At 51.3% G+C, this 27,900-nt stretch overlaps 1 protein-coding gene, 1 long non-coding RNA gene and 1 other non-coding gene across 3 annotated transcripts in view; all 3 read left to right on the plus strand.

Annotated features, from left to right (window-relative positions):
* The window catches only part of LOC138991753 (uncharacterized), a 22,357-nt gene extending 14,709 nt beyond the window's left edge, over nucleotides 1-7,648 (plus strand). Inside the window, exon 3 of the long non-coding RNA XR_011467616.1 lies at nucleotides 7,590-7,648. This is a non-coding gene — a long non-coding RNA (uncharacterized lncRNA). The remainder of the gene's footprint in view (nucleotides 1-7,589) is intronic.
* Nucleotides 4,520-4,591, plus strand: TRNAA-AGC (transfer RNA alanine (anticodon AGC)). The gene has a single exon. It is a non-coding gene; the product is annotated as a tRNA-Ala (tRNA).
* Nucleotides 7,649-24,752: 17,104 nt separating the features above from the next.
* PNMA8B (PNMA family member 8B) lies at nucleotides 24,753-26,354 on the plus strand. Its single transcript, XM_070386721.1, is given in 10 exon segments — nucleotides 24,753-24,978; nucleotides 24,981-25,084; nucleotides 25,086-25,484; nucleotides 25,486-25,553; nucleotides 25,555-25,779; nucleotides 25,781-25,818; nucleotides 25,821-25,844; nucleotides 25,847-26,207; nucleotides 26,209-26,248; nucleotides 26,250-26,354. Coding segments are annotated over 10 exon segments (1,590 nt in total).
* Nucleotides 26,355-27,900: the final 1,546 nt, after the last annotated feature.

A 27,900-nucleotide genomic window follows, 5' to 3' on the forward strand; every position in this document is an offset into this window, starting at 1 on the left:
TTTGATCTGAGGTGGTTGAACCCATGGACGGGGAACCCATGGATACAGAGGGACTGCAATCAGAAAATGGCACAGCTGTTGCCTAGGTCCAGAAAACATTTTTTGCACCGAGTCAGGGCCACACTCTCATCCAAATCCTTCAGAAGAGCAGAACCCTTGGAGTCAGGCAGGCACGAGTTATCAATCAGGAGAGTTTAGTAAGATTATGTATCTCAAGTGCTTAGCCAAGAATATAGCATGTAACCGGTGCTCAATAACTGTTAGTCACAATTTACTAGGACTGTTCTATGGGTGGATGTGGAAAGTCTCTTGCTGGATATTCTCTCTAGAAGGTAGGCTGGGAGGCTTCTGAATCTCACCACACTTCCTTTGGGCTGAATTTCTCTGCCTAGAGTCAGAGAGCTTGCATGCTCACTCAGTCATGGCCGACTCTGTGAAACCATGGACTGCAGCCCGTGGATTGTAATGGAATTTTCCAGGCAAGAATACTGGAGTGGGTTTCCATTTGCTACTCCAGGGAATCTTCTAGACCCAGGAATCGAACCTGTGCCTCCTGTGCCTCCTGCACTGGTAGGTGGAGTGTTGCCACTGAGCCACCTGGGAAGCCCAGAGTCAGAGAGATCTAGGTTTAACTAACTTGAGCCTCCTCCAGTTTCTGGCTGTGTAACTTTGTGCAAGAGATTTAACCTCTCTGTTTTTGAAGTCCACATCTGCAGAAAGTCAAGAGGTCATATTCCCTCCCTAAGGGGTTGCAATGAAGTTGGCTAGTGTGGAAGGCTTAACACAATGCCTGGCATACAGTAGGTGTCCATACTGTGTGCTGAGAGAGGAGCGGGTATTCCCTCCATCCTCTGCAGAATCTCCAGGGATCTTCGTCCTCGCTCTGTCCTCCACCTCGAGTCTGACCGGGTAGGTGGTGGTGGTGAGAGGTCCAGAGAGAAAAGGAGGGGTGGGGTTCTTCTAGCCGGGTCAGCCCTGTTGTTCTCTCATTTCCCAGCAGCGGGCGCTCTGATGAAGTTAGGATTACAGCTCATCTCCATTGCGGTAACCATAGCTAGCCCCGTCTGTGCAGATCTGACTGCACGCGGCTTTGGTTCTCTTAAATGAGACAGGATTCTCAGTGTCTGTCTTAAAATTAAGAAATCTGGCAGAGTCACGGGCCTTTATATTCACTATATTTGTGGAAGAAAAGTGCCAACCATCCTCTTCTGATGGAGAGAGAAAACCGACAAGTATTTATTCCTTTTAATAATAGAGATGATGTTATCACCATGGCAACAAATGATCAAGGAAGACAACCAATCAGAACTGCAGGTTTCTCCCGGAGGTTATTTTTCTCAAGACATGGCAACAATTTTTAGGAGACTCTCAGAGACTCTTTTGTTCAACTTATCCTTCAAGGACAGTCTTAAATGAACAGACCAGGTTGGTGACAGGAACTCAGCCTCCAGGTTGCACAGGAAAACCAGATGGGTGCTCTCAGTTTGCTTGCTTATGGGATGGATTCTTTAGATGGTTTATTATGCAAAACAGCATCTCTGTGTGTAGCTGCAGGGGAGAAAGGACATCTTTGCCTCTTTTTTACATTTTAAACATTATTTTTATTAAAAATTTCAAATCACTTTTTCACACTCCCTTGGTTAATAGTTGGGGACTTGCATGTTAAAGAGCTGGTTCTGAATCTCTTGGGCTGACATCACAGAAAAAAGCAGCACCTTGATCTTGGACTTCTCAGTCTCCAGAAGTGTGAGAAAATATATGTCCGTTGTTAAAGCCACCCAATTGAGGGGATTTTGTCATGGAAGCCTAAGCAGACTAAAATATTGAGTTCCCTTCTTCTGCCCATAGTCTCAGTGGCCCACAGACTAACACACACCTCTCTTTCACCTCTGTCCCCTAAACACTCCTGAACAAGGGATTTTGTCCCAGATCAGTCTGAGTGGGTAGAGTTTGAGAAAAAGTTCTATTTTCCTAGAATTCTTCTCTGGTTGAGGCTTTGTCATAATAACCAGTCTTCATCTTACTCCCTTTCCAGCTGTGTTATGTACACAATAAAAATACACACACAGAAACTGAGCTCTGTAGAGCTGCAGCTTTTCAACAGAAGCTCCTCTAAGTATTTTGAAGAGAGAAAATTTAATGCAGGAGATTTACTAGCAAGGTGTCCATAGGGTCAGAAAAGCCAGAGCCAGAAAGGATGGTGGGGGCAAAAAGAAGTAGCATATATCAGTCCTTTGTTCCTTTTTTATGGCTGAGTAATATTCCATTGTAGGGCTTCCCTGGTGGCTCAGTGGTAAAGAATCTGCCTGCAATGTCGGATGCAGTCTGTGGTGTCATAAAGAGTCGGACATGACTTAGTGACTAAATAACAACAGCGTTGCATTCTATGGATATGCCGAACTTTGGATTTTTTAAAAATATTTACTTATTTGGCTGTGCTTGGCCTTAGTTGCGGAATATAGGAGCTTTTCGTTGCAGCAGGTGGGATCTAGTTCCCTGACCAGGGGTGGAACCCAGGCCTCCTGCTTTGGGAGCCCAGAGTCTTAGCCACTGGACCGCCAGGGAAGCCTCCTGCCATACTTTATTTGTTTATCTGTTGATGGCCATTTGGGCTGTTACTACCTTTTGGCCATCATGCATAAGGCTACAATGAACATAAGTATGCAAGTTTTTGTTTGAATACTTCAATATTTCTGTTCTTGGGTGATGAAAAATGCTCTAAAATCGATGGTGCTGATGGTTGTGCAGCTCAGGGAATGTACCCCAAGCCACTGACTAGTACACTTTCAAAGGGTGAGTTTTATGGTATGTGAATTATATATCAATTAAGCTGTTACAAAAACCCTGAAAACGCTCAAACTTAATTTTACATTTACCCACATACATTTATGATAGGAGGCAAAGCACACAAATTCTTCCTTCACAGGTCTGGACCTTTCATTCTCCAGGGCTTTGTCACAGCAGGATGCCCTTGTGTGTGTACCTGTGTGAGCTCAGTCGTGTCTGACCCTTTGCGACCCCGTGGACTGTAGCCCACCAGGCTCCTCTGTCCCTGGGATTTCCCAGGCAAGAATACTGGAGTGGGTTGCCGTTTTCTCCTCCAGGACATCTTCCCCACCCAGCGATGGAACTCGAGTATCTGGCATCTCCTGCATTGGCAGGCAGATTCTTTACCACTAGCGCCACCTGGGAAGCTCTTATGGTAGTTGCTTTTCTTACACGGCAGCTCAAGTCTCCAAGTGTTCTTGCCTGGAGAATCCCAGGGACGGGGAGCCTGGTGGGCTGCCGTCTATGGGGTCGCACAGAGTCGGATACAACTGAAGCGACTTAGCAGCAGCAGCAGCAAGTCTCCAAGAGATCAAGATGGAACTGCTTGTCCTCTTAAAAGCTAGGTCCTGGACTGGCATAATGCCACTTCGGTCATATTCTGTTGGTCAAAGCAATCAGGTGTTCTGGCCCAATCAGTCTAAGATTACCAGGAATGAGTCTTTTGTATTATTTATTCAGTTCAGTTCAGTCGCTCAGTTGTGTCCGACTCTTTTCGACCCCATGAATTGCAGCACGCCAGGCCTCCCTATCCATCACCAACTCCTGGAGTTCACTCAAACTCACGTCCATCGAGTCAGTGATGCCATCCAGCCATCTCATCCTCTGTCGTTCTCTTCTCTTCCTGCCCCCAATCCCTCCCAGCATCAGAATCTTTTCTAATGAGTCAACTCTTCGCATGAGGTGGCCAAAGTATTGGAGTTTCAGCTTTAGCATCAGTCCTTCCAAAGAACACCCAGGAATGATCTCCTTTAGAATGGACTGGTTGGATCTCCCTGCTGTCTAAGGGACTCTCAAGAGTCTTCTCCAACACCACAGTTCAAAAGCATCAGTTCTTCGGCGCTCAGCTTTCTTCACAGTCCAACTTTCACATCCATACATGACCACTGGAAAAACCATAGCCTTGACTAGACGGACCTTTGTTGGCCAAGTAATGTCTCTGCTTTTGAATATGCTGTCTAGGTTGGTCATAACTTTCCTTCCAAGGAGTAAGCGTCTTTTAATTTCATGGCTACAATCACCATCTGCAGGGATTTTGGAGCCCCCAAAAATAAAGTATGACACTGTTTCCACTGTTTCCCTATCTACTTGTTGTTGCTAAGTCACTTCAGTCGTGTCTGACTCTATGCGACCCCATAGAAGGCAGCCCACCAGGCTCCCCCATCCCTGGGATTCTCCAGGCAAGAACACTGGAGTGGGTTGCCATTTCCTTCTCCAATGCATGAAAGTGAAAAGTGAAAGGGAAGTCGCTCAGTCGCGTCCGACTTTTCGTGACCCCATGGACTGCAGCCCACCAGGCTCCTCTGTCCGTGGGATTTTTCCAGGCAAGAGTACTGGAGTGGGGTGCCATCGCCTTTTTAGGGCTACCATCACAGTGTCTACAACTTAAGTAAATACAATCCTGCTGTTCTCCCACTGACCACCAGATAGCGCACTGGATGTAATATTAATACTTGAGACTGGAGAGACATTTGGGGGTATAGCTCAGTGGTAGAGCGCATGCTTAGCATGCATGAGGCCCTGGGTTCAATCCCCAGTACCTCCATCTTTGTTTGTATTTTGTGCTTCCCTAGTGGCTCAGACGGTAAAGAATCTGCCCGCAATGCGGGAGACCCAGATTTCATTAGATCCCTGGGTTGGGAAGACCCCCTGGAGAAGGGAATGGCTACACACTCCAGTATTCTTATCTGGAAAATTCCATGGACAGGGGAGCCTGGCAGGTTACAGTCCACTGGGTCGAAAAGAGTCAGACAGGACTGAGTGACTAACACAACAGGTAGAAGAGCAGACACTGCTAAATGCTTTTGTTAATTTAGTTGAGATGAGACTTTTGATTTCTTTCTTTAAAAAAATTATTTATTTATTTATTTTTGGCTGCACTGGGTCTTCATTGCTGTGCTCGGGCTTTCTCTAATTGTGGCGAGTCGGCTCTAGAGCGCAAGCTCAGTAGTTGTGGTATATGGGATCCTGCCAGATCAGGGATGGAACCCATTTTCCCTGCATTGGCAGACTGATTCTTAACCACTGCACCACCAGGGAGGTCTGAGTCTTTCAATTTCTTTATCTAAAAGCAAGTCTAGAAAAGACTTGGGCCTTTATTTCGTAATGTTTGTGGAAAGATAGAAGTAATCTTTTCCTGGTTTGATAGAGAAGACCTACAGTTATTTATTCTCTAAAAAAAAAAAATACACAAAGGCTATTTAGTCTTGCTATCACCATGGCAACAAATAATCAAGGAAGACAGCCAATCAGAAACCTAGGCTTCTTTGAGAGGTTATTTTTCTTTGGAAATTGCAACAATTTCTATGAGAATCTCCAAGACCCCTATTCAAAATCTCTTTCCCAGGACAGGCTTGAATGAACAGAGAACAGAGGAGGTTGTTAACAGAAAAATTCACTCAAGCCTTCTGGTTGTAAAGGAAAATAAGATGAATGTTTTGGGTTTATTTGCAATCTGTCGATTTATCGAAGCTGATTTGATTTACTGATTGATTTATTGTCTTTTGGCTATACCAGATGGCTTGTGGGGATATTGGTTCCCCAACCAGTGTCCTTGATAGCGAAAGCACAGAGCCCTAACCGCTGGACTGCCAGGGAGTTCCCTTGCCTGAAGTTGATTCTTTAGAAGGATTTACGATGCAGAATAGAATCCCTCTCATTGAAAGTACAGGAGAGAAGGGACATCTTTATCTCTCTCGCTTTCTTTTAATGTTTAAAAATTATTTTTGCCCTGTGCATGAATTCACCTCGGTCATTAATAATGTTGATTGGATAATCTGACAATCACTTCTAACCTCTTCCCATGTATTGCTATGATACTATAATAGGTGATGGACAGGGAGGCCTGGCATGCTGCAGTCCATGGGGTCACAAAGAGTTGGACAAGACTGAACTGAACTGATAATAACTAAAAAGGTCAGCGCCACTGTTTTCCAGACCCACATGCAGCTACCGGTATGTGGTAACCTAGTTCTGGGCAATGAGTGTGCTGGAAGCTTTGGGGAATTATTTTTGCTGCTGGATAAAAGAGTAGAGCATGAGAGGAAAAGACTCTGTCATCACCCCTACCTCCCTGCTTTTTTTCTGGTTGTATGAGAAGGTGATGTCTGGAGCTTGGCAGCCACTTTGTAACCTTAAGGCAACAAGGAGGAAGGCAAAAGCCCACAAGTGGAGAAATCGATTCTTGGTTCTCAGTAACACACTTGATTAAATCCGGAAGCCTCTTTCCTCCAAAATTTTAATTAAAAAGCTGAGAAATGTCCTTATTGTTTACGTGTGCTGTCAGTTTGGTTATCTGTAACTTGTAGCCAAGACACCCCAGACTGAGCCATGTTCCTTTCCAGATTATGCTAGAGCAGGGCTCCCAAGCTCAAATATCCACAGAGACCAGGTAGCTGATGTGAAAATGAAGCTACTATAACCTTATTTTCCTTTTATTTGCATAAACTTATAAAAGGAAGAAAAAAAAGCACACATCCATTTCTTAATGCCAGGAGACTCCCCACTTTCTGGACAAAGTGAGTTAATCATAACAGGATCAGTGATGCTTTCATCAGGGAGTTAAGTATTTGCAGCCAGAGCAATGAGCTTTACTTCCTATTTTAAAAACATGCAATGGATAAATAAAATTTCCCACCCCCAACATTTAGAACATGCTTTGCAGGGTGAAGAGTTACATTCCAGAAGAGATCAACCGAAAACAGTGGGGTTAAAGTGGCCCCTGCTAGGCAATCTTCTCATTCATTCATTCATTTATCCATTCATTCAGCTAACACTTATCTTCTTCTCGGTGCCACACATAGTTCAAGGCGATGGGGACACAGCAGCGAACAATCAGGCACTGGTTCCTGTTTGTTTGGATCTCACATTCTTGAAACCTAATTAGAACCTTTCCCCACCTGTCTGGGAAAGATTTGTGTCAACAGTCTCTCCAGGGGACTTCCCTGGTTGTCCGGTGGTTAAGACTCTGTGCTTCCAATGCAGGGGGTGTGGGTTCAATCCCTGGTCGGGGAACTAAGATCCTTTATGCCTCATGGTATGCCTCCCCCCCAAAAAATAAAACCACAACAGTCTTTCCAGGCCAAAGTTTCTGATTGTTATGTGCTGACTTGTGTCATTCCCCAAATTCGTATGTTGAAATCCTAACTCCAGCACCTCAAAATGTGACTGTATTTGGAGATAGGATGCTTAGAGAGGCGATTATGTTAAAATGAGCTTAAATTGGATTAACGGGTCCTAATCCGATAGGACTGGTGGTATAAGAAGAGGAAGTTAGGGCACAGACCCAGGGCAGACACAAGGGGACACAAGGAGAAGTCGCCTGCAAGGGAAGGAGAGAGGCCGCAGAAGAAACCAACCCCTGCTGACAGCTTGATCTCAGACTCCGGCCTTCAGAACTATGAGAAAATTAATTTCTGTTGTTTCAGCCACCGAGGCTGTGGTGTTTTGTTCTGGCAGCCCAAGCAAACAAATACATCCAACAGCACTTCTAAAAATTTCTTAATTTTAATTTATTTATTTAGTTGCATTGGGTCTTAACACAGGGTGTAGGCCTACTCGCCTCAAGGCATGTGGAATCTTGGTTCTGCATCAATGCTCGAACATACCTCCCCTGCATTGGAAGGTGGATTCTTAACTACTGGACCACCAGGTAAGTCCCCCCATCAGCACCTTTGAAACTTGGGGCCAATGGTTTCAATCCTAGTTCTAATCAATGCAGAATCTAAGTACTTGAGACTTATTTTTTTTTAATTTCCAGGAATACCCTAACGATCCAGTGGTTAGGATTCTGCACTTCCACTGCAGGGGGCATGGGTTTGATTCCTGGTCGGAGAACTAAGATCCCACATGCTGTGTGCTGTGGTGCTGTCCAAAAAACAAAACAAAACAAAACAACCCTGGATTAAAAAAATTCCACAAAAAGATGAGTCATTTATCACATGCATACGCACCCAAGTTTTCTGTCGACTATTCTATGAATTGTCTGTACATGCTTCCTATTTATCCTGTGAAGTCCTTCTCTGAACTGTTCCCCAAAGGCTTCGGATTTCTTCACTTTCCTGGGGCATAGTAAGCCCAAATCACAAATATGTAGTATTTGATTGGGTTTCCCAGGTGGCACTAGAAGTAAAGAACCCACCTGCCAGTGAAGGAGACGCAGATTCAATCCCCCTGGGTCAGGAAGATCCCCTGGACGGGGGCATGGCAACCCACTCCAATATTCTTGCCTGGAGAAGCCCATGGACAGTGGAGCCTGGCAGGCTACAGTCCATGGGGTTGCAAAGAGTCGGACACGACTGCAGCGACTTAGCATGCGGCAATATTTGATTCTTTCAGCCATTAGATCTAAATCTTCTGCTACAAGGGATCTGTTCTGGGTGGGGTTCTTTACCCTCCATCAAATGGTATAGTGTAGATAAGGGGTGTACAGACTCTCAGTGCTTCAGCTGGGATGGTCAACTGCAGCGTCTGCCCACGACCTCTCCATGTGGCTTAGGCTTCCCAAAACTTAGCAGCTGGGTTTTCCAAGACACTTTCCCAAGAGCAAGTGTTCCAAGAGTCAGTAAGCAGAAGCTGGCAGCCTTAAAATGTCACCACCGCTTTCTTCTTAATAAACTCCATCTCCAGATGGGGAGGCCACTAGATAAGGAATTTGCACTTACCTTTAGCTCATCACATTAATCTAGTAATTTTACACGCATTAGCTCAATCAGTTCTCAAATAACCTCCTCACGATGTTGACATCACCATTCCATCATTTTTACAGAAGAGGTTCTGAGATGTTGAGTGGTCTCTGGTCTGGGCAGCCCTGCTGTTGTGTCATCATCGTCCAGCAGAGGGCGCTCCACACCCAGTCCCCCTCCTATTTCTCTGGCTCCTAATAGCCGCAAAGCCAAGGCTTATGTTCACCTCCTGCCTGTGAAAAAGTCAAAGTGTCAGTCGCTCAGTCGTGCCCGACTCTTTGCAACCCTATGGACCGTAGCCCGCCAGTCTCCTCTGTCCATGGAATACTCCACGCCTGGGGCTATATTAAATGCATTTCTTGGACGATCACAGCTAAACTTCACAAGAACATCTGAGGTTGAATTTTACAGATGAGGATGTTGAGGCTCAGGGAGGTAAGGGCCAAGGTCGCCCCCATAGTCAGTGGCAGTTGAAGGGCTCAGCTGAGGACAGCCTGATCCCCAAACTTGCTATCCCAGGAAGGTTCCTGCAGCGCAGAGGGGGTCCCATCTCCCAGCACGACCCAGACAGCAACTCCCAAGTTGGCTTCTGTCCCTGGGCATCCAAGGTGGGGCTTGGACAGTCCAGCCGGGCTGTGGGGACACACCCAGGCCTTTGTGCCTCCCTGGAGATGTGCGGGGGTGAGGGGATGCCTCCTGACCTCCTGGGGATGGGATCTTGGTCACAGATACACAGATGGCTCCAGGATAAGAGGACCTGGAAGAGCAGAGATGGAGATGGTGATTCAGGGAAAACTTCGCGATGGACAGTGGGGGCTGGTGCCCACGTCACCACAGGGATGAGAACACATCCCAAAAGCATCTGCACTTGAGACAGTGTGTGCTGATGCTCTGCAGAGCCAGGCTGGGCTATCTGGGTGGACTCTAGGGCTAGGCTGCACTCCCTCCTGGGAACATTTCCTCCCCTCCTAAAGACAGGCCTTGGGGCAGCTTCAACACCGGCCCAGACCAGCCTCAGCCCCTCACAAGTCCCTGCTAAGGGTCCCTTCTGGCATTTAATTCACCCAGATGCTGAACTGGGGAAACCTATCCCCTTAAATTATCACCTTAAGTCAGGGGCTACAAATCAGTGCTGGGGGTGCAGAGTGGACAGCCAGCCAGGGACCCACAGACCTGTGGGAAGGGCGATGCCCATCATTGCTACTGAGAAAACCTGGAAATCTGGATTTTCCGTGAACGGCTCTGAATTGAAAATCTTTGCAAATAATTAAGGTTTCTGTTAAACACTATGCAGGTCGAGTGACAGATTCAGCCTGTGGACACCAGCAGGAGGCCTTGGCGCTGAGAAGCTGGTGCGTTTGTTCCAGCTGCACTTCAGATGGGCAGTGTCTTTCCCTCTCCCCCTTCCCCTCCTCCCCTGCTCCTGGTGCCCTGGTCCCCACCCCTCCCTTCCCCTCCCCCACCTCTTCTCCCCTCCCCCAGGAGCACAACCCCTGCCTCTCAGGCTTCTCTGCCTGGAATCCTCTCCTCCCCCAGCAGGAGGTTCAGCCTCCTGGCTCAGCTGCACCCTGACACTCCCCTTGCCCGGCTGGAACCTTCATCACACAGGCTAGTCCCCATCAGACTGGGGTGGCGGACGCTGGCCAGAAGCATGAGTGTGGAACGAACCAGGGCTCCAGGAAGATATGGAAGAACGCCCTGGCCCTGTTGGCCTCCCCCGGTGCCCGGTGTCCACGGACACACTCACCCCTGTGCTAAGCTGGGAGACCCAAAGCCAAGCCGGCTGGGTGGGCCCTGAGACCGTCCCGTCACCTGGGGCTGCTGCCTCCGCGGGCGCTCATTACACGTTACATTCTTCTTGCATCAGGATCGCCCGCGCCACCTTTCTGGGACTGAAAGGACCAGAGAGCGAGCGGTGGGCGGCGCGCACAACTGAGCCGGAATGCATGGTTCGGCCAGAGCTGCCACCGCGGCGGGGAGGGCGGAGGGGGCGCCAAGCTGGGACCCCACCGGCAGCTGCAGCCTCGCCCCCTCGGGGCGGCCCTAGCGGCACATGGGGTGCAGCCTCCTGCCCCAACCAGTCGTCTTCCCACGCGCCGGCTTGGAGCCCGCGGGCAGCTGAGCCCTGGGCCGGCCCCGGCCTGCGTCCCGACTGCCGCACGCCCCTTCCTGCTCTTGCTTCCCGCCGTCTCCTCCTGGGTTTTCGGTCTCGGGAGGGCGCCCCTCCAGCCTCGGCCGCCGCTCCCCTCCTCTCGGGTTTTGCGGGTTCCCAGACGGGGCTGGAGCTGACGCCGCCTGCTCGACCCAGGGCCCTGCAGGCCGTGCGGGCCCGCTTGGTCCAGGGGTTTCCTGGACGCCCGGTCCTCGGACTCGGACTCCGCTCTCCGTGTCCTTCGACGCCCCCTCGGAGCGTGTGTCCTAAAACCCTTCCGACGCCTCCTTTGACTACCAGTTCCCGCGGGCCTCCTGCAACGCCAAGACCTCCCCCACGTGGCCTTTGGACAATTTCAACCTCCTTTTCCTTTTTTCCCCTCCATCACCTCAGCCACGTCTTAGGTCGCCCGGAACGCCACGAGCTCCAGGAACGCCCCCAATCTTCCTCCTCATCCCCCCAGCTCCGCAGCGCGCCCCGGGGAGCCTTCTTGCCCTTGGAGGGGGTCTGGGGCTCAGTCTTGGTGGAGATGCATTCATTCCAGCAGGTTCCCCGCCGTTTCAGGCCTTCCTCAGGACCACGGTGACCACTTGACAGGCTGCCTCTTCCACCTTCATGCGATTCGAAGGTGTCCTCCGCCATGACGGACAAAACCTGGAGCAGGGCCTCTTGTCTTCCTTGTTCCTCAGCCCAGCGACTCCACCACAGAAACCATTTTCAACATCTCCCCACGAGTTTTGATATCTGATGAAATCCCATGGGCCACGATGGCTAGAGCTTGGGGTCCTCCACATCCTTCTGGGTGACCTGGCTGTCTCATTTCTAGGACTCACCTCCGGAAGAGTCACTGCCCTTGAGGGTCTCATCAGGTGTGTCCCTCTCAAGCACAAGAGCCACCAGGTCAGGATGCCGCTTCTGGCTCCTCTGATGGTCAAGCTTATCAAATCCAAGGGCTCTTTCTCTGTCACCTCCTTCTTGGTTTTGTCCAAAAGAGTCACATGGCCAAGAACTCCATGGGACTCTCTGCCTCATTCACGTCTCTGCAGGCCTTCCTTGCAGCCTGTCTGGAGTATCGTGTGCAGCACACTGTCCTTGTCATTTGTCCCTGCTCAGGTCCTCCTTTTCCACCTCTGCCATCCTGAGGCCCAGGCTCTGATGGAAGAAGGGTCCTTAGAATCACTTTTTGCAGAGGTACGTGGCTGCCCTCCTCGGCCCCTCTTTTGGCCTCTGGCTCTATTTCTGTGACCCTCCCCCTACCACCCGTGCTAGCCTTGCTGGCTGCACCAGAAAGGGGGACCTGGGTCTTCTAATTAGGAGGGGTGTCCCCGGGGCCCTGGCCGCTGTAGCCTGTGGGGCCTTGCAACCAGCAGCTATCGTTTGATCTGCCTCAGGACTCTCATGTCCTCTGTGCGATCCTTGTACAGAATCCTCCAGACGCTGTCCTTGTCTGGGATCTCCTTAGGAATGGTGGCATGATTAATGTCCTCCACAAACTCTACCAGGGTGCCCTTGGCCTTCTTGTCCCTCGCAGCTCTCATGTTCTGGGCAGAAAGACCGGCTGCAGGATGGCTTTGACAGCTGCCTGCTCCGGGTCCTCTGGGGAGCCCCCTGCACTAGTTGGGGCCTCCTGGATGACCAACCACAACTCTCCCTCCTGCTCCAGCCAAGTGTGACCCACGCAGCCCCTCCCAATCCCCCAGTTTCTTCGGAGAGCATCAGAGCTGGCAGCAGACTGGCTCCCGGGGCGCTGGCACCCCTCCCTCTCCCATTGGCTACCTCCGGTTCCATGGCAACTGCTTTTAGGCTGTTGCCAGTGTCTGAGCATTTGTTTTAAGAAACCCAGTGAAAATGGGAAGATGCATTTTGTTGGTTCACTGGACGGGCCTCACACAGAGAACTCCATTCCACTCACTCGGGGACCGAGTCTGGGGGAACCTGGCCTTAATGGGGTGGGGGTGATCAGTCCTCACTCGGGATAATCTGGGTCTGGAGTGAGTTTAATGGTGAGGGCCAGGAGGCGGGGTGTGGACTGAAGCCAATGCTGGGGTGGGGATGCAAGTGGGAAGTCTGGGTCCCGGCAGGACGAAGGGCCCTGAAGGTGGCCAGATGAGACGGAGGCTGAGTCAGGGTCTAGCAGCAGCCCAGGCCTGGGGCAGAGGTACATGTGCTGTCCGGGTTTTACAGCCCTCTGGGCTTGGGGGGGGACCTTCTCTGTAGAGTGGAGCAGGTGTGGGCGGGGCTTGGAGGTCAAGTCCCACCCATGGGAGGGGGCTCAGGCCAGCCCAGATCATTGGAAGATAGTGGCCCACAGGAGGGCGCTTGAATGGTATCTCAATACCTGCCCTATTGACACCCCAAAGGCTCCCCAGTATGGTCAAGGAGACTGCACCCCATGACACCTCCGACCTGCCCCTTCAAACCCTAGGGCCTGCCGTCCCTCCTCCCCTCCCCACACTGTGGTGGTGACCCAGGCCCCAGGCTCCAGGATGGGCCCCAGGTAACGACATTCATCCTCTCCTTCCATCTGGGCAGAATATTAGAGATAAAATCAGCGAATTCGTATACAGGGTTATTGTTACCATCTTGAAACATGTATAATATCATATATGAAACGAGTCGCCAGTCCAGGTTCGATGCACGATACTGGATGCTTGGGGCTGGTGCACTGGGACGACCCAGAGGGATGGTACGGGGAGGGAGGAGGGTTCAGGATGGGGAACACATGTATACCTGTGGCGGATTCATGTTGATATATGGCAAAACCAATACAATATTGTAAAGTTAAACAAAAAAAATCAGCGATTTCTTTCTCCCCAGCCCAGCTGGTGGCCGAACTGTGGGTGTGCACAAGCGCGGTCTGACCTGCAAGCCCAGACAGAGAACTTTCCTGACATTGGGTCTGCTCCGGGGGCAGCAAGACCGCCTTTCCTGCCGCCGTGTTCGCATGAGACCTGGGTCCCCAGGAATGAGGGGCAAGAAGCCTCAGGAACCTCGGCAAGTGAGAGTGCCGGGCCTGAGAAATCAGGAAGACCCTTTGCTAGTCCCCTCAAGTCCTGCCCCAGCCCTTGGAGCGGAGGTAATGTCTGGCAGGGCCCTGAGAGGCCCCTACGTCCTTTCCTCTTGGAACACTTGGAGAATGCTTTAGGAAAACTGATTAGACAAAACACTGGGTTTCAAGTACAGAAACCAAATGTGTCCTGGGTTATGCTGAGAAGGGACTTCAGTGGCTCATGTCACTATAAAGTCCACGCTGAATTAGCTTCAGGTCTGGATGGTTCCAAGGCCTCTACTTCCGTTTATTCAGCCAAAGACTCATGGCCAGCTCCCATTGGATCGGCTGGGTCACGTGCCTGCCTCTGCACCAATCACAGTGACTGGAGAGGGACTGGGAGCTTTGATTGGCCAGGCTTCAGTGAGTGAAGGTTAGTGATCCCCACAGGAACCACCTGGATCACTCCAGGTGAGGGAGCAGATGCCACAAAGAGAAGGGGACATGAATCACTTAGGAGATGGGGGTTGGAGGTTTTAGGGCAATGTGTGTGGACACGGGGCTGGAAAGCAGGAGATTCTGTCCCAATGGGATGAGGGGCAGTAGTGAGACTCACTGTACCTGGATTGGGGAGGGCCTGAAGGGGAGTACGGGATCTTTTCCTTGGTTGTGGGTGTTTGTTGGAGAATCTCTGGAGTCCTGATGGGGAGAAGAGCATTCACCCATTTAGGTGCTCACTGAAGTCATTCCCACCTGGAGACTTCATTCATTCATTCAGTGTTCCTCTGGTGTCTGTTCTGGGACCCACCCGTGCACGTCACTGGGAACAGTGATGATTGAGATGGGCTCTGGCTCCTGGAGCTCACAGCCTCCGTGATCACGTACGGAAGTGAGTGCTAGAAACAAAAAGGCTGGATCCTCAGGGGAGGAGGGTCGAAATTGCTGGAGCTGATTCTGGATCAGGACCCACTTCCCGAAACGGGTGACATTGACCAGAGTCTGAAGGGAGAAGGTGACCCTCTGTGAAGTAGGGAAAGGGAGACAGTGCTTTGGAAAGCGGAGAAGGCAATGGCACCCCACTCCAGTACTCCTGCCTGGAAAATCCCATGGACGGAGGAGCCTGGTAGGCTGCAGTCCATGGGGTCGCTGAGGGTTGGACACGACTGAGCGACTTCACTTTCACTTTTCACTTTCATGCATTGGAGAAGAAATGGCAACCCACTCCAGTGTTCTTGCCTGGAGAATCCCAGGGACGGGGGAGCCTGGTGGGCTGCCGTCTATGGGGTCACACAGAGTCGGACACGACTGAAGTGACTTGGCAGCAGCAACTTTTGAAAGGGTTAGTGTACAAAAACCTCGGTGGCAGGATGGAGAACAGGAGACCCGAAGAGCTGATGGGAGAGGGGTGTGACTGAGTGGGGAAAGTTGCAAGGCCAGGCCCACGGGGAATTGTGAGCTGATTATGCCAGGGATGTGACCAAGGAGCAGAGGGCAGTTGGGTCACCAGGAACAGAGCTGGAAGTTTCTCTGCAGTTTAGGCGCTCTGTGTTGCTGGGAGAGTTAAACATCTCTGAGCCGCACTTTCTTCCTTTGTGGGATACTTTGAGCTACTGTGTTGAGTTAGGCACGTGGAGGATTTCGCACACGTCCTGGGGTGCAGTAGGGCTTTAAGTTACGGATATTGGTATTAATCCTCTTCCTTCTCCTCAGTACTGTCCTAAATCCCTTTTTGTATGGAGAGATGAGAAGATGCTTTAGGGATTTGCTGCGTCAGGGCGCCCTCTGGTGGGCACAGGGAGACATGGCTCACAGAAGAAAGCCGGACCAAAGGTTTCTAATTTAAAGATCTTTCTTCCCTCTCTCCCTCCCTGCTTCCGATCTCCCTGTCGTCTTTCCTTCCTTTCACATACATTCCCCCAGGACCTTAGCTGGAGACCCAGCGGGGTCCTGGTTTAAGGCAGGCGTCCTTCCCTCACCTTGGAGTCGTCCCCAGGCTGGGAGTCTCAGGGCGCGCGGGGTGGGCCCGGGGGGTGCTGAGTGGGGCTCCCTGACACACGCCTACGGACCTGACCGATCTCCAGCTCCGGTTGGCTGTGGCACCCCTTCAGCCCACGGGGTCCGAGCTCCCTGCGCCCCAGGGCAGGTCCGGGTTGAACCTGGTGAGCCCGAAGGATAACCTAGCGGGTCCCTCGGGGAGGGCTCTGTGCGAACATGGGCAGGCGCGACCCTCCGGACTCCTACGGGGTGGGGGATGGGTGTGAAAGTGCGCAAGGGGCGTCGGTCGCTGAGTCAGGGGACCCTGCTTGGAGGTCTCCTTATGGATTTGATTTTGTTCACGTGCTTGTAGTTGCGGATGTGGGTGTTTCTCTTCGGGGCTGAGGCGTATGTAGTTTATCTGTGTGTTTCACTTGTGAGGACTGGGTGGGTCTCTCCGTGGGTGTAGGTGGGGCGAGTCTTGGGGTGTGTGCACATTGTGTGTGTGTGAGCGCGCGTATGTGTGTGTATGTATGCAGGTTCAGTCCAAGTGTGTGTCAATGTTAGTTTGTGTGAACGCAAGTGTGAGTGCGTGTGAGCCAGTGTGTAAGCGTTTTGTGAGTGTGTGATCGTGCGATTGTGGCACGGGCTGACATGAGCCTGGTGCCACACCTCGAATCCAGCAAACCTCCAACACCAGCCCCTTCAGTCTTAGGGGAGGGCCGGGGAGATAGATCTAATGTCCGAACCTGAAGTCGCAAGTGTCCGGCCTGGAACCCCCTACCTCAACACTCTCCCTGCCTCTCAGGGATGTTCCATGTCGCAGAATCGTGGGGAGGGAATAGTGGAGGCTCTGAGCAGTAGTTGAAGGTCTGACGGTGCTACGTGAGCCGGTTGGAGTGTCTGCAGATTGTGGCTCCAGCATTGACCACCAGGTGGCGCTCCAGGGTTGCTACTTGACGCACCTGCGAAGGCGCCTCCCGAGAGCTCAAGCTGCTGCTGCTGCTGCTAAGTCGCTTCAGTCGTGTCCGACTCTGTGCGACCCCATAGACGGAAGCCCACCAGGCTCCCCCGTCCCTGGGATTCTCCAGGCAAGAATACTGGAGTAGGCTGCCATTTCCTCCTCCAATGCATGAAAGTGAGAAGTGAAAGTGAAGTCGCTCAGTCGTGTCCGACTCTTAGCGACCCCATGGACTGCAGCCCACCAGGCTCCTCCATCCATGGGATTTTCCAGGCAGGAGTACTGGAGTGGGGTGCCATTGCCTTCTCCGAGAGCTCAAGAGCATGAGCGAAATAACTTGCTCAGACTCAGCTCCAATGTAGGGGGCTGGAGTTCAGCACTAACAGTAAGAACGGTAACTTATTTATAGATCTCAATACATGCGCGCTGATTATTTAAATGCAAGTGTAGGCGCTTTTATTGTACCCATTTTACAGATGGGAAAACAGATTCAGAGAAGGTAGATGACTTGCTCAGAGTCACCCAGAGCTGGAATATGAACCCAGGCGGTCTGGCTTGACTAAAGTCAGGTCCGTGTGACTCCAGAATCTCTGGCTGGAACCGTTCCTTGCTGTCTCCCCAAACTCTGGAGGGAGAGGGGAGGGGAACACTGGACGTGGAGGAGTGAGGGCCGGGGAAGCGGCCAAAGATGAACTGGTGCAGAATGTTAAGGACCCGAGGTGCTGGGATGGGGACTCGGTATTGGGACTTGCAGTTGTCTCTGCATAAGCTGCCCCCATTGTGATCATGGTCAGGTGTGGGTGATCTGGAAGCCACTAGCTGCTGATTCATAACCTCAATAGGACTTGCTGAGGGCTGCAGGGCTGTTGCTGGGCACCAGCATGCCACAACCTCTCCTATCTTCCTGACAATGGTAAAAGAACGTGATCCCCATTTTCAGGGACATGAACGGAGGCATGGAGAAGTTAGTTACCAGCCCAAAGTATTAAGGATGGGACAGGTGTGTGCTGGCTATTTTTTGCTGCATAACAAACCACCCCAGAGTTTCCCTGGTGGTTCAGGTGGTAAAGAATCTGCCTGCAATGAAGGAGACCAGGTTTGATTCCTGGGTCAGGAAGATTCCCTGGAAAAGGGAATGGCAACCCACTTGCCTGGAGAATCCCATGGACAGAGGAGCCTGGCAGGCTACAGTCCGTGGGGTTTCAAAGAGTTGGATGCAACTGAGCCATTAACACACATATATACACAAACCACCCTGAACTCAGTGACATAAAACACAGAATGTTTAATTATGTTCATGGAGTCTGTAGGTCAGCATAATGAAAAAGCACAGTGGGGGTGGATTTTTTTTCAATTTCGCAATGTCTGGTGCCTTAGCTGGGGTGACTCTAATGACTAAGGTCTGGAATCAGCTGGAAGCTTCTTCAGTCATGTTTGGTGCCCCATCTTGGGTGATCTGAAGACTGCACTTAGCTGGAGGTGTTGACTTGAACACATACACTGGTCTCTATGTGGGCTGGGCTTCCTCACAGCATGGCAATTATGTTTCAAGCGGGAATGTCTTGGGAAGGAGGTCTCGAGGGCAAATACTCCAAGAGAACTGGGCAAAAGCCTTATAACTGATCTTGGAAGACACAGCATCACTTCTGCCATACCTGTTGAGGCGGTCACAAGCTTGTCCAGGGTCAGATTCAAGAAAAGGGAATGTGGACAGACCCCACTCCTAGATGAGGATCAAAGAACTTGTCGTCTTGCTTTAAAACTGTCATCAGTGTCTTTTCTTGGAGGAGTGAACAGGAAAAAGGTAAAATGTGATGAATGACCATCTTGCAACCCTGCTCAGCGGGTAGAATTACAGACAAGATATACAACTGGTATTGCTCTAAGACACTTTACCACCAGTTCTAAGAAAGTGGGTAACATTAGGGAGTTTGGGATTGACCTGTAGACACTCTATATTTAAAATGGATAACTGGGACTTCCCTGGCAGCCCAATGGTTAAGACCCAGAGTTTCCATTGCAGGGGGCACAGGTTCAAGTCCTGGTCTGGGAACTAAGATTCCACTTGCCATGCAGCATGGCAAAAATAAAATAAAATAGATAAGCACTACTGCATAACACAGGGAGCTCTGCTCAATATTATGTAACAACCTAAATGGGGAAAGAATTTGAAAAAGAATATATATGAATCACTTTGCTGTATACCTGAAACTGTCACATTGTTAATCAACTATACTCCAAAATAAAATTAAAAGTTTAAAGAAGTGAGAAACGAATGGAGATAGATACCATACAAGGAATTGTGCAAACATAGATAAATGCCCCCAAACAGCAATGCACATTTTGCAAGAACACATGAAAAGAAAAAGACAGACATGAAAACGTGCAAAACGAAAAGAGTTGTCCAGGTTGATGGAGGAATGGGAGAAGGGGGTGAGGATCAGATATCATTTTAAAGACACGGAAGCAGGTGGAGTTGACAGTTCCTTGGATCTACATGTCCTGAAAGGCATGCCACTGGCCACTGAGATCCAGACACAAGGCAGTGAAATGAATTTTGCTTTGAGGATCTGCTGTTGCGGTTTCCCTGGTAACCACTGGAGGGAGAGATTGAAGAAAGAGGAGCAGAAAGACTATGGAGTGGGGACAAAGAAGCAGTGAACTTCATTCCCGTGATTCAATTATAACCTGCAGGAGAAACACCCCCAGTCACCTTTTTCTTACCTCAGGGCCCTAGGACACCTCGTGTTGTACCAACTCAGCGGTGTGTGTTTCCAACTCGGTGGTTCTGGAATTGCTTGGTCTCAAGATGTCTTACATTATTAAAAAACTCATCAAGGACCCCAAAGAGCTTTTGTTTCTGTGGGTTCAATCTGTCTATATGTACCACTGGAAGAATGTCAACCGAGCAATTATAAGTATTTACTTATGAACTTGTTTAAAAATAGCACTAGCAAACATATGTGACGTGTTCACCCAAATAACATATGTATAGCTATATTTTCCAAAACAAAAACAAATTGAGAAGAGCGGCATTGTTTTTATCTTTTAGGAAATCTCTTTCCTGTCTGACTCAACAGAAACTGGTTTTTCATACCTGCTTCTGCATTTGTTCAGCTGCAATATCTCATGTCATGTTGCCTCTGAAAAATTCCACTGAACACTCGTGAGAGAATGAGAGTGAAAAAGACAGATAATGTTTGAGCAGTATTATGAAAATGGTGTCAATCTCATGGACCCCCTGAAAGGTCCTTGCAGATTCCCTAGGGGTCCCACGACCACACTTTGAGACCCTCCGCTCCAATAGTGCTGTTGTCGTTCAGTCGCTGACTTGCATCCGACTCTTTGAGACCCCCGGGACTTCAGCACGCCGGCCTTCCCTGTCCTCCCCTGTCTCCCGGAGTTTGCTCAGACTCATGGCCATTGAGTTGATGATGCTGTCTCACAATCTCATCCTCTGCATCCACCAGTTCAGTTCAGTCGCTCAGTCGTGTCCGACTTTTTGAGACCCCATGAATTGCAGCACGCCAGGCCTCCCTGTCCCTCACCAACTCCCGGAGTTCACTCAGACTCACTTCCATCGAGTCAGTGATGCCATCCAGCCATCTCATCCTCTGTCGTCCCCTTCTCCTCCTGCCCCCAATCCCTCCCAGCATCAGAGTCTTTTCCAATGAGTCAACTCTTCGCATGAGGTGGCCAAAGTACTGGAGTTTCAGCTTTAGCGTCATTCCTTCCAAAGAAATCCCAGGGCTGATCTCCTTCAGAATGGACTCGTTGGATCTCCTTGCAGTCCAGGGGACTCTCAAGAGTCTTCTACAACACCACAGTTCAAAAGCATCAATTCTTTGGTGCTCAGCCTTCTTCACAGTCCAACTCTCACATCCATACGTGACCACAGGAAAAACCATAGCCTTGACTAGATGGACCTTTGTTGGCAAAGTAATGTCTCTGCTTTTGAATATGCTATCTAGGTTGGTCATAACTTTCCTTCCAAGGTGTAAGCGTCTTTTAATTTCGTGGCTGCAGTCACCATCTGCAGTCAGTTTGGAGCCCCCCAAAATAAAGTCTGACACTGTTTCCACTGTTTCCCCATCTATTTCCCATGAAGTGATGAGACCAAATGCCATGATCTTCGTTTTCTGAATGTTGAGCTTTAAGACAACTTTTTCACTCTCCACTTCCACTTTCATCAAGAGGCTTTTGAGTTCCTCTTCACTTTCTGCCATAAGGGTGGTGTCATCTGCATATTTGAGGTTATTGATATTTCTCCCGGCAATCTTGATTCCAGCTTGTGCTTCTTCCAGTCCAGCGTTTCTCATGATGTACTCTGCATATACGTTAAATAAGCAGGGTGACAATATACAGCCTTGACGGACTCCTTTTCTTATTTGGAACCAGTCTGTTGTTCCATGTCCAGTTCTAACTGTTGCTTCCTGACCTGCATACAAATTTCTCAAGACGCAGATCAGGTGGTCTGGTATTCCCATCTCTTTCAGAATTTTCCACAGTTTATTGTGATCCACACAGTCAAAGGCTTTGGCATAGTCCATAAAGCAGAAATAGATGTTTTTTTGGAACACTCTTGCTTTTTCCATGATCCAGCGGATGTTGGCAATTTGATCTCTGTTCCTCTGCCTTTTCTAAAACCAGCTTGAACATCAGGAAATTCACGGTTCACATAGTGCTGAAGCCTGGCTTGGAGAATTTTGAGCATTCCTTCTTAACAAGCAGGCACAGCGTTTGTCCTCAAACACAGGGAGTGGGAAGAATTTTGCAGAACATTTAATAAGCTCTCTCTCTCTCTCTCTCTTTTTTTTTCCCCAGCTTGGAGGCAGTGGCTAGGCCAGTCATGGATCCCATCTCTGTCCAACAGAGCATCCTAATTCCAGGACAGATATCCAGAGAGGGGCTAGGCGGGACAGATTGGAGTTCCCAGCGCCCTGCCTAGCTGATCCTTGCTCTCTAATTTTCTACTCGACTTCTGGGACCATGTTCCTGCTCAGCTCTGGCTCACTCTGATCAGGAGAGAAATGAGGGAGAATTCCATCTGTGGCCAGAAAATGGAACAAAGATGCATTGCACCTGTCTTTCGGGAATAAATGTGGGCTTGAGTATGAACAGAAACTGGAATTATGCAAGAAGGATGGCAGGGGCCCTAGAATAGAAACTGCCATAGTCAGCGGTGATGAAAACCAGTTTTAAAACTATGCTGTGTGTTTGTATGTTACATGGAGTTAGGTTTTGAGCTGAGATCACTGTGAACTGATTTTTTTGTGTAGGTGTGAATGCCTGGAGGGATCCCCAAAAGTAGGGGAAGATGTGGATCAGTTCAAAGTTCATGACCGTTCCTGGCAGCCTACACACAGGCTTCCCAAATGGGGCGCTAAACGCTTCAGGTGCCCAGATCACGTTTGCAAACTGCCCTCTGGAGGTCAAACTGCTGTTAATAGAAACTCCTGAAGTATACTTCCGGGACTTGCCTCTGAATCTTAATCTCTTTCTATTTCTTCACCCCTACCACCACCACCTGACAACCACTGGTTTCTCTTCTGTATCTGTAACTATGTTTCTGTTTTGTTATGTTTGTTCATTTGTTTGTTTGTTTTTAGATTCCACATATAAGTAGAATAATATAGTATTTGTTTGTCTCTGACTTATTTTGCTCAGCACAATACCATCTAGTACCATCAGTGTTATCCCAAATGGCAAGATTTTTTACTTTTTAAAATGGGTCTTTAAATAATAAATTCCATTGTATTTAGTGGAATATTACTCAATCATATATATATATAGAAAATCTTCTTTATTTATAAACACACGTGTAAATCCTCTATATATTATAATATACAATAAAGATGAAGGAATCTTGTTTATCCATTTTATCCATTCATCTGTTAACGGGCACTTAAGTTGCTCCATATCTTGGCTATTGTAAATAATGAATAATGTAAATAAATGAAAATCTATTCCTAAAATTCATTTCCCCTGTTTTTTATATATTGAAGGTAGCCGTTAGCAAACTTACATATTACACATGTGGCTTGCCTTGGGGGCTTGCATTATATTTCTTTTAGACCACACTGCTCTAGAGAGAAAAGTGACACCCATTTGGTGGAAAGGAAAGGAAAAGGGAGAAGCAGGGAAAATGAAAGCTGAGGGGCAGGTAGGAGAGTGAGCAAGCAGTTTGGTTGTCCTAGGACCAGTTGCCATGGTAACCTTGCAATAAACTCTCTTCCTACATTAAAAACAAAACAAAAATGAAGTGTTTTGGTTTCTTTTTTTTAAAATCTCCTTCTTTATTTATATATTTATTTGACAATTAAATATATATATTTATATTAAATTATTGTAAAAGGGTCAAGAAAGAATGAATTCTCATCGCCATCTTTCAGGGAGCACCAGCTCTGGGCCAACCTCTGTTCCAAAGGCTTTCGTGGATCATCCTGTTTAATCCCCTTAAGGATCCTATGAAAGTGAAAAGTGAAAGTGTTAGTCACTCAATCATGTCTGACTCTTTGCCACCCCATGGAGTGTAGCCTGCCAGGTTCCTCTGTCCATGGGATTTCCCAGGCAAGAATACTGGAGTGGATTGCCATTCCCTTCTCCAGGGGGTCTTTCCAACCCAGGGATCAAACCTGGCTCTCCCAAGTTGCAGGCAGATTCTTTAACATCTGGGCCACCAGGGAAGCCCAAGGATCCTATGAGTAGGGTTAATGGTTATGTGCATTACACAGAGAAACCCAGGAAACTTCCCAGAGTCATAGCGGGGGCAGCAGCAGAAACCCAATGGCTGGGCCACAGTGCCTGATTTATGTAGAGCTGGGGTGAGGGTTAGCAAGGATGATGAAGGGGAAGTGTGTTCGTGGTAGCTATGACATTCACCCATCCCAGCCTGTAGACCCAGTCAGGATCAAGGTCTTCTTCCGGAAGTGATGTCTATTCTCACTGCTGATCACACCCACACAGGAACCATATGCAAAAACACAGTTAATAGTAGGTGTCTGGTTATGGCTACAGAAACATCTGTAAGAGCGAGGCCGGACCCTATCAATGAGGGCTGTGGACCCTAAAGGATGCCAGCACTTCGCAGCCGAGGCCTGTGTATCCTTACTGAAGCCGATTCCCACTGAGTGAGGCCCGAAAACTCTGAGCGTGGCTTGCACCCCAAGAGTGAGTCCTGGTTCCACCGTGGGCGGCCAGAGGCTCTTGATCTACGTCTCTGCAGCCTGAACCCCACCTGTACACGGTGGAGGGCTGGAAGCGTCTACCCCTGAAGGAGATCGAGGATGTCCCTAACTGCTGTCTTGCCCCCTGTGAATATGGCCTTTGTGGGGGCTCATCACAGATGGTGATCCCAACCCCCAGAGTCTTCCTTTGCTTGAGCTCGTCTAGAGCTGGATCCCTTCAGACCCCAGCAACTGAGACCCAGGCAGCAGCCCCGGCGTTGCCATGGTGACGCGGCCCAGCTGGGAGCCGGGGCGAGCCTGTGTGCGCAGGCGCAGGGCCGAGCAGCCGCCTCCGCGCAGAACTGCAGAGACTGAGAGAAGGGCGCATGGCCAGACGTGGCCCCGGAGCCGCGAGGGGGACGCGCCTCTCCCCGCTGCTCTAGGTGCCGACCGCGCCCCCCTCCCCACCAACTGGCCCGGGCGCCGCCGTGTCATTCCGCCTCGGTCAGGCACAAAGGGCGGAGCGGAGGGGCCGGTGGCATCCCTGGATTTGCCACGCAAACTCCCTGTGGGTGCTAGGACCCCCATGAGGAGGGGGTCTCGGGAATGGCCGCTGGGTCAGTCGCCCGGGAGCAGCAGGAGCCGGAACCTGGTCACGTTCATCTGAACCTGAACTCCAGGCCCTGCGGCGCTGTTCCAGGGTGGCATTTGCCCAGGGCCCCGCAGCCCACATGCACCTCGGGCTCCCTCCTGCTCCGCGATCAGCGCCAGAGGCGGCACCATGGCCACGGGCCCTCTGGGGGGACTGGTGCAGGGGGCTGGCCCTGGACTTGCACCGGGCCTCCCAGAGGACGTGGAGCCGGCGGCCATCCAAGTGGTCCTGCAGCCGGTCTTCCTGCCCCAGGGCACGTTCGGGCTGAGGAACGCCAGGGCCATGAGGGTCGAGAACGCCAAAGCCACCGTGATGGAGTTTGTGGAGAACATTAATCACAGCGCCATCCCCGGTGAGATCCGGGCAGGGACGGCGTCTAGAGGGTTCTGTGCAAGGAAAGCGCGGAGGACACGACGGTCCTGAGGCAGATGAGACGGTCGCTGCTGGGTGAACTTCCTTCCCCCCGAGGCGGCAGTGGCCAGGGTCTCTGGGGACAGATCCACCCCTCCTGATTCGGAGACTCAGGCTCGGGGGTCGGGGCCGACGGTCAGGGAGGCTGACCTCGCTCCTGATGCAGCCCAAAATGCTAGAACATCAGGTCATCGAGATCGCGGAAACAGAACCAGAGGCAGCAGGTGGACCCAGACGGGCAAGAAGAGGGACTATGGAGGGCGGCCATCCACATCGGGGAAGCGAGAGTCGGAGGACTCTTCTGAGGAGAGCCTGGGGCTCGTGATCCAGGAGATGGACCGGGAGGACCTAAGCGGGGATGAGGGTCATAGCATGCTGCAGGCCACCGCGGAGGAGTTCCTTGGGTAGTGGGGCCTCCAGAGCCAAGGAGATGACGGGCAAGGTCCTCAGTGAGTTCTTGGCCCTGGCAACGGTGACGGACAAAGCCAAAAAAAGAAGGAGAAAGATTCCCCCTTCGGGCGGGGGTCGACTTATCAGCCATACTGGCAGTGGGAGACGCGTCTGGTGAGGAGACCGCGGACAGCGACGCCTCCCAAAGCGAGTCCCAGGAAAACGGAGATCAAGAAAAAGAGAGGGTGGACAATCCTGAGTTTGTGGCCCTTGTGGCTCATACAGACCCCTCTGCCCAGGACGAGGTGTTGAAAATGGCTTCTGTGATGGAGTCGCTGGGCTGAAGGACAAGGAAGACAAGAGGTCTTGTCTGTCATGGCCGAGGACACCTCCGGAACCGCGTGAAGGTGCAAGAGGCAGGCTTCAGGTGGCCGCCGTCGTCCTAAGGAAGGCCAACGACAACACCTGCCGGAATGAATGCGTCTCCCCACCAAGACTGAGCCCCAGACCCCCTTCAAGGGCAAGAAGGCTCCCCGGGGCGCGCTGGGGAGCTGTGGGGGATGAGGAGGAAGATGGGCCGGGGTGGGGGGGGGGTGGGGAGCTCCTGGAGCTCGCGGCGCTCCGGGCGACCTAGGACGTGGCTGAGGTGATGGAGGAAGAAAAGGAAAAGGCCTGGGAGGGCGGGAGGTTGAAATTGTCCAAAGGCCACCTGGGGGAGGTCTTGGCACTGCAGGCGGCCCGCGGGAACTGGTAGTCGGAGGAGGCGTCGGAGGATGCGGAGAGCGGAGTCCGAGTCCGAGGACCGGGCATCCAGGAAGCCCCTGGACCAAACGAGCCCGCACGGCCTGCAGGGCCCTGGGTCGAGCAGGCAGCGTCAGCTCCCGCCCCTTCTGGATGTATCGTCACTCAGTCGTTTCCGACTCTTTGTGACCCCATGGACTGTAGCCTACGAGGCTCCTCCATCCATGGGATTTTCCAGGCAAGAATACTGGAGTGGGTTGCCATTTCCTTCTCCAGGGGATCTTCCCGACCCAGGGATTGAACACGGGTCTCCTGAATTGCAGGCGGACGCTTTACCCTCTAAGCCATCGGGGAAGCCCGCCCCTTCTGGGAACCCGCAAAACTCGAGAGGAGGCGAGCGGCGGCCGAGGCTGGAGGGGCGCCCTCCCGAGACGAAAACCCAGGAGGAGACCGCAGGAAGCAAGAGCAGGAAGGGGTGCGCGGGAGCCGGGACGCAGGCCGAGGCCGGCCCAGGGCTCAGCTGCCCGCCGGCTCCAAGTCGGCGCGTGGGAAGAAGACTGGTTGGGACAGGAGGCTGCACCCCATGTGCCGCTAGGGACGCTCCGAGGGGGCGAGGCTGCAGTTGCCTGTGGGGTCCCAGCTCGGCGCTCCCTCCGCCCTCCCCGCCGCGGTGGCGGCTCTGGCCGAACCATGCATTCCCGGCTCAGTTGTGAGCGCCGCCCACCGCTCGCTCTCTGGTCCTTTCAGTCCATCCTTTGCAGGTGGCGCGGGCGATCCTGATGCAAGAAGAATGTAATGTGTAATGAGCGCCCGCGGAGGCAGCAGCCCCAGGTGACGCGACGGTCTCAGGGCCCACCCAGAGGGCTTGGCTTTGCGTCTCCCGGCTTAGCACAGGGGCGAGTGTGTCCGCGGACACCGGGCACCGAGAGAGGCCAGCAGTGCCGGGGCTTGCTTTCTTGTTGTCCGTGGAAACCCCGATCCCTTCCAGACTCATGTTTCTGGCCAGCATCTGTGAGCCTCTGTTCCTCATTCCAATCTGATGGGGGCTGGCCTGTGTGATGGAGGTTCCAGCCGGGCAAGGGGAGTGTCAGGGTGCAGCTGAGCCAGAAGGCTGAACCTCCTGCTGGGGGAGGAGAGGATTCCAGGCAGAGAAGCCTGAGAGGCAGAGGGGTGTGCTCCTGGGGGAGGGGAGAAAAGGTCGGGGAGGGGAAGAGAGGGGTGGGGACCAGGGCACCAGGAGCAGGGGAGGAGGGGAAGGGGGAGAGGGAAAGACACTGCCCATCTGAAGTGCAGCTGGAACAAACGCACCAGCTTCTCAGCGCCAAGGCCTCCTGCTGGTGTCCACAGGCTGAATCTGACACTCGACCTGCAGTGTTTTCAAACAATGGGACTTCTTAGCAACACTTTCAATTTGGGACAATTCACATACGGTGTGTTGGCTTTTCTCTGCAGTACCAAGCAGTGCACCTCCCACAGGTCTGTGGTTCCCCTTAGATGTCCCACCAGCTCTCCCCTACCCACCTCCCGTGGGGTGGCAGTCCCCTGGGCGCTGGAGGGAAGGGGTGAGGCGGGCGGATGCCCGGTGGAAGCGCCCTCAGGAGGCAGAACATCCCGTGCAAAAGCCCCAAGGCACTGTGGAGATTGGGGTTTATTCATGTGTAACCCTTGAGGGCTCGGGTGCCAGGATTTCCTGCTGGGCATAGAGGAGACCATGTCTCCAAACAGGCCACCTCCC

The sequence above is a fragment of the Bos mutus genome, chromosome 18 (assembly GCF_027580195.1).
Source record: "Bos mutus isolate GX-2022 chromosome 18, NWIPB_WYAK_1.1, whole genome shotgun sequence".
Lineage (NCBI taxonomy): Eukaryota > Metazoa > Chordata > Mammalia > Artiodactyla > Bovidae > Bos > Bos mutus.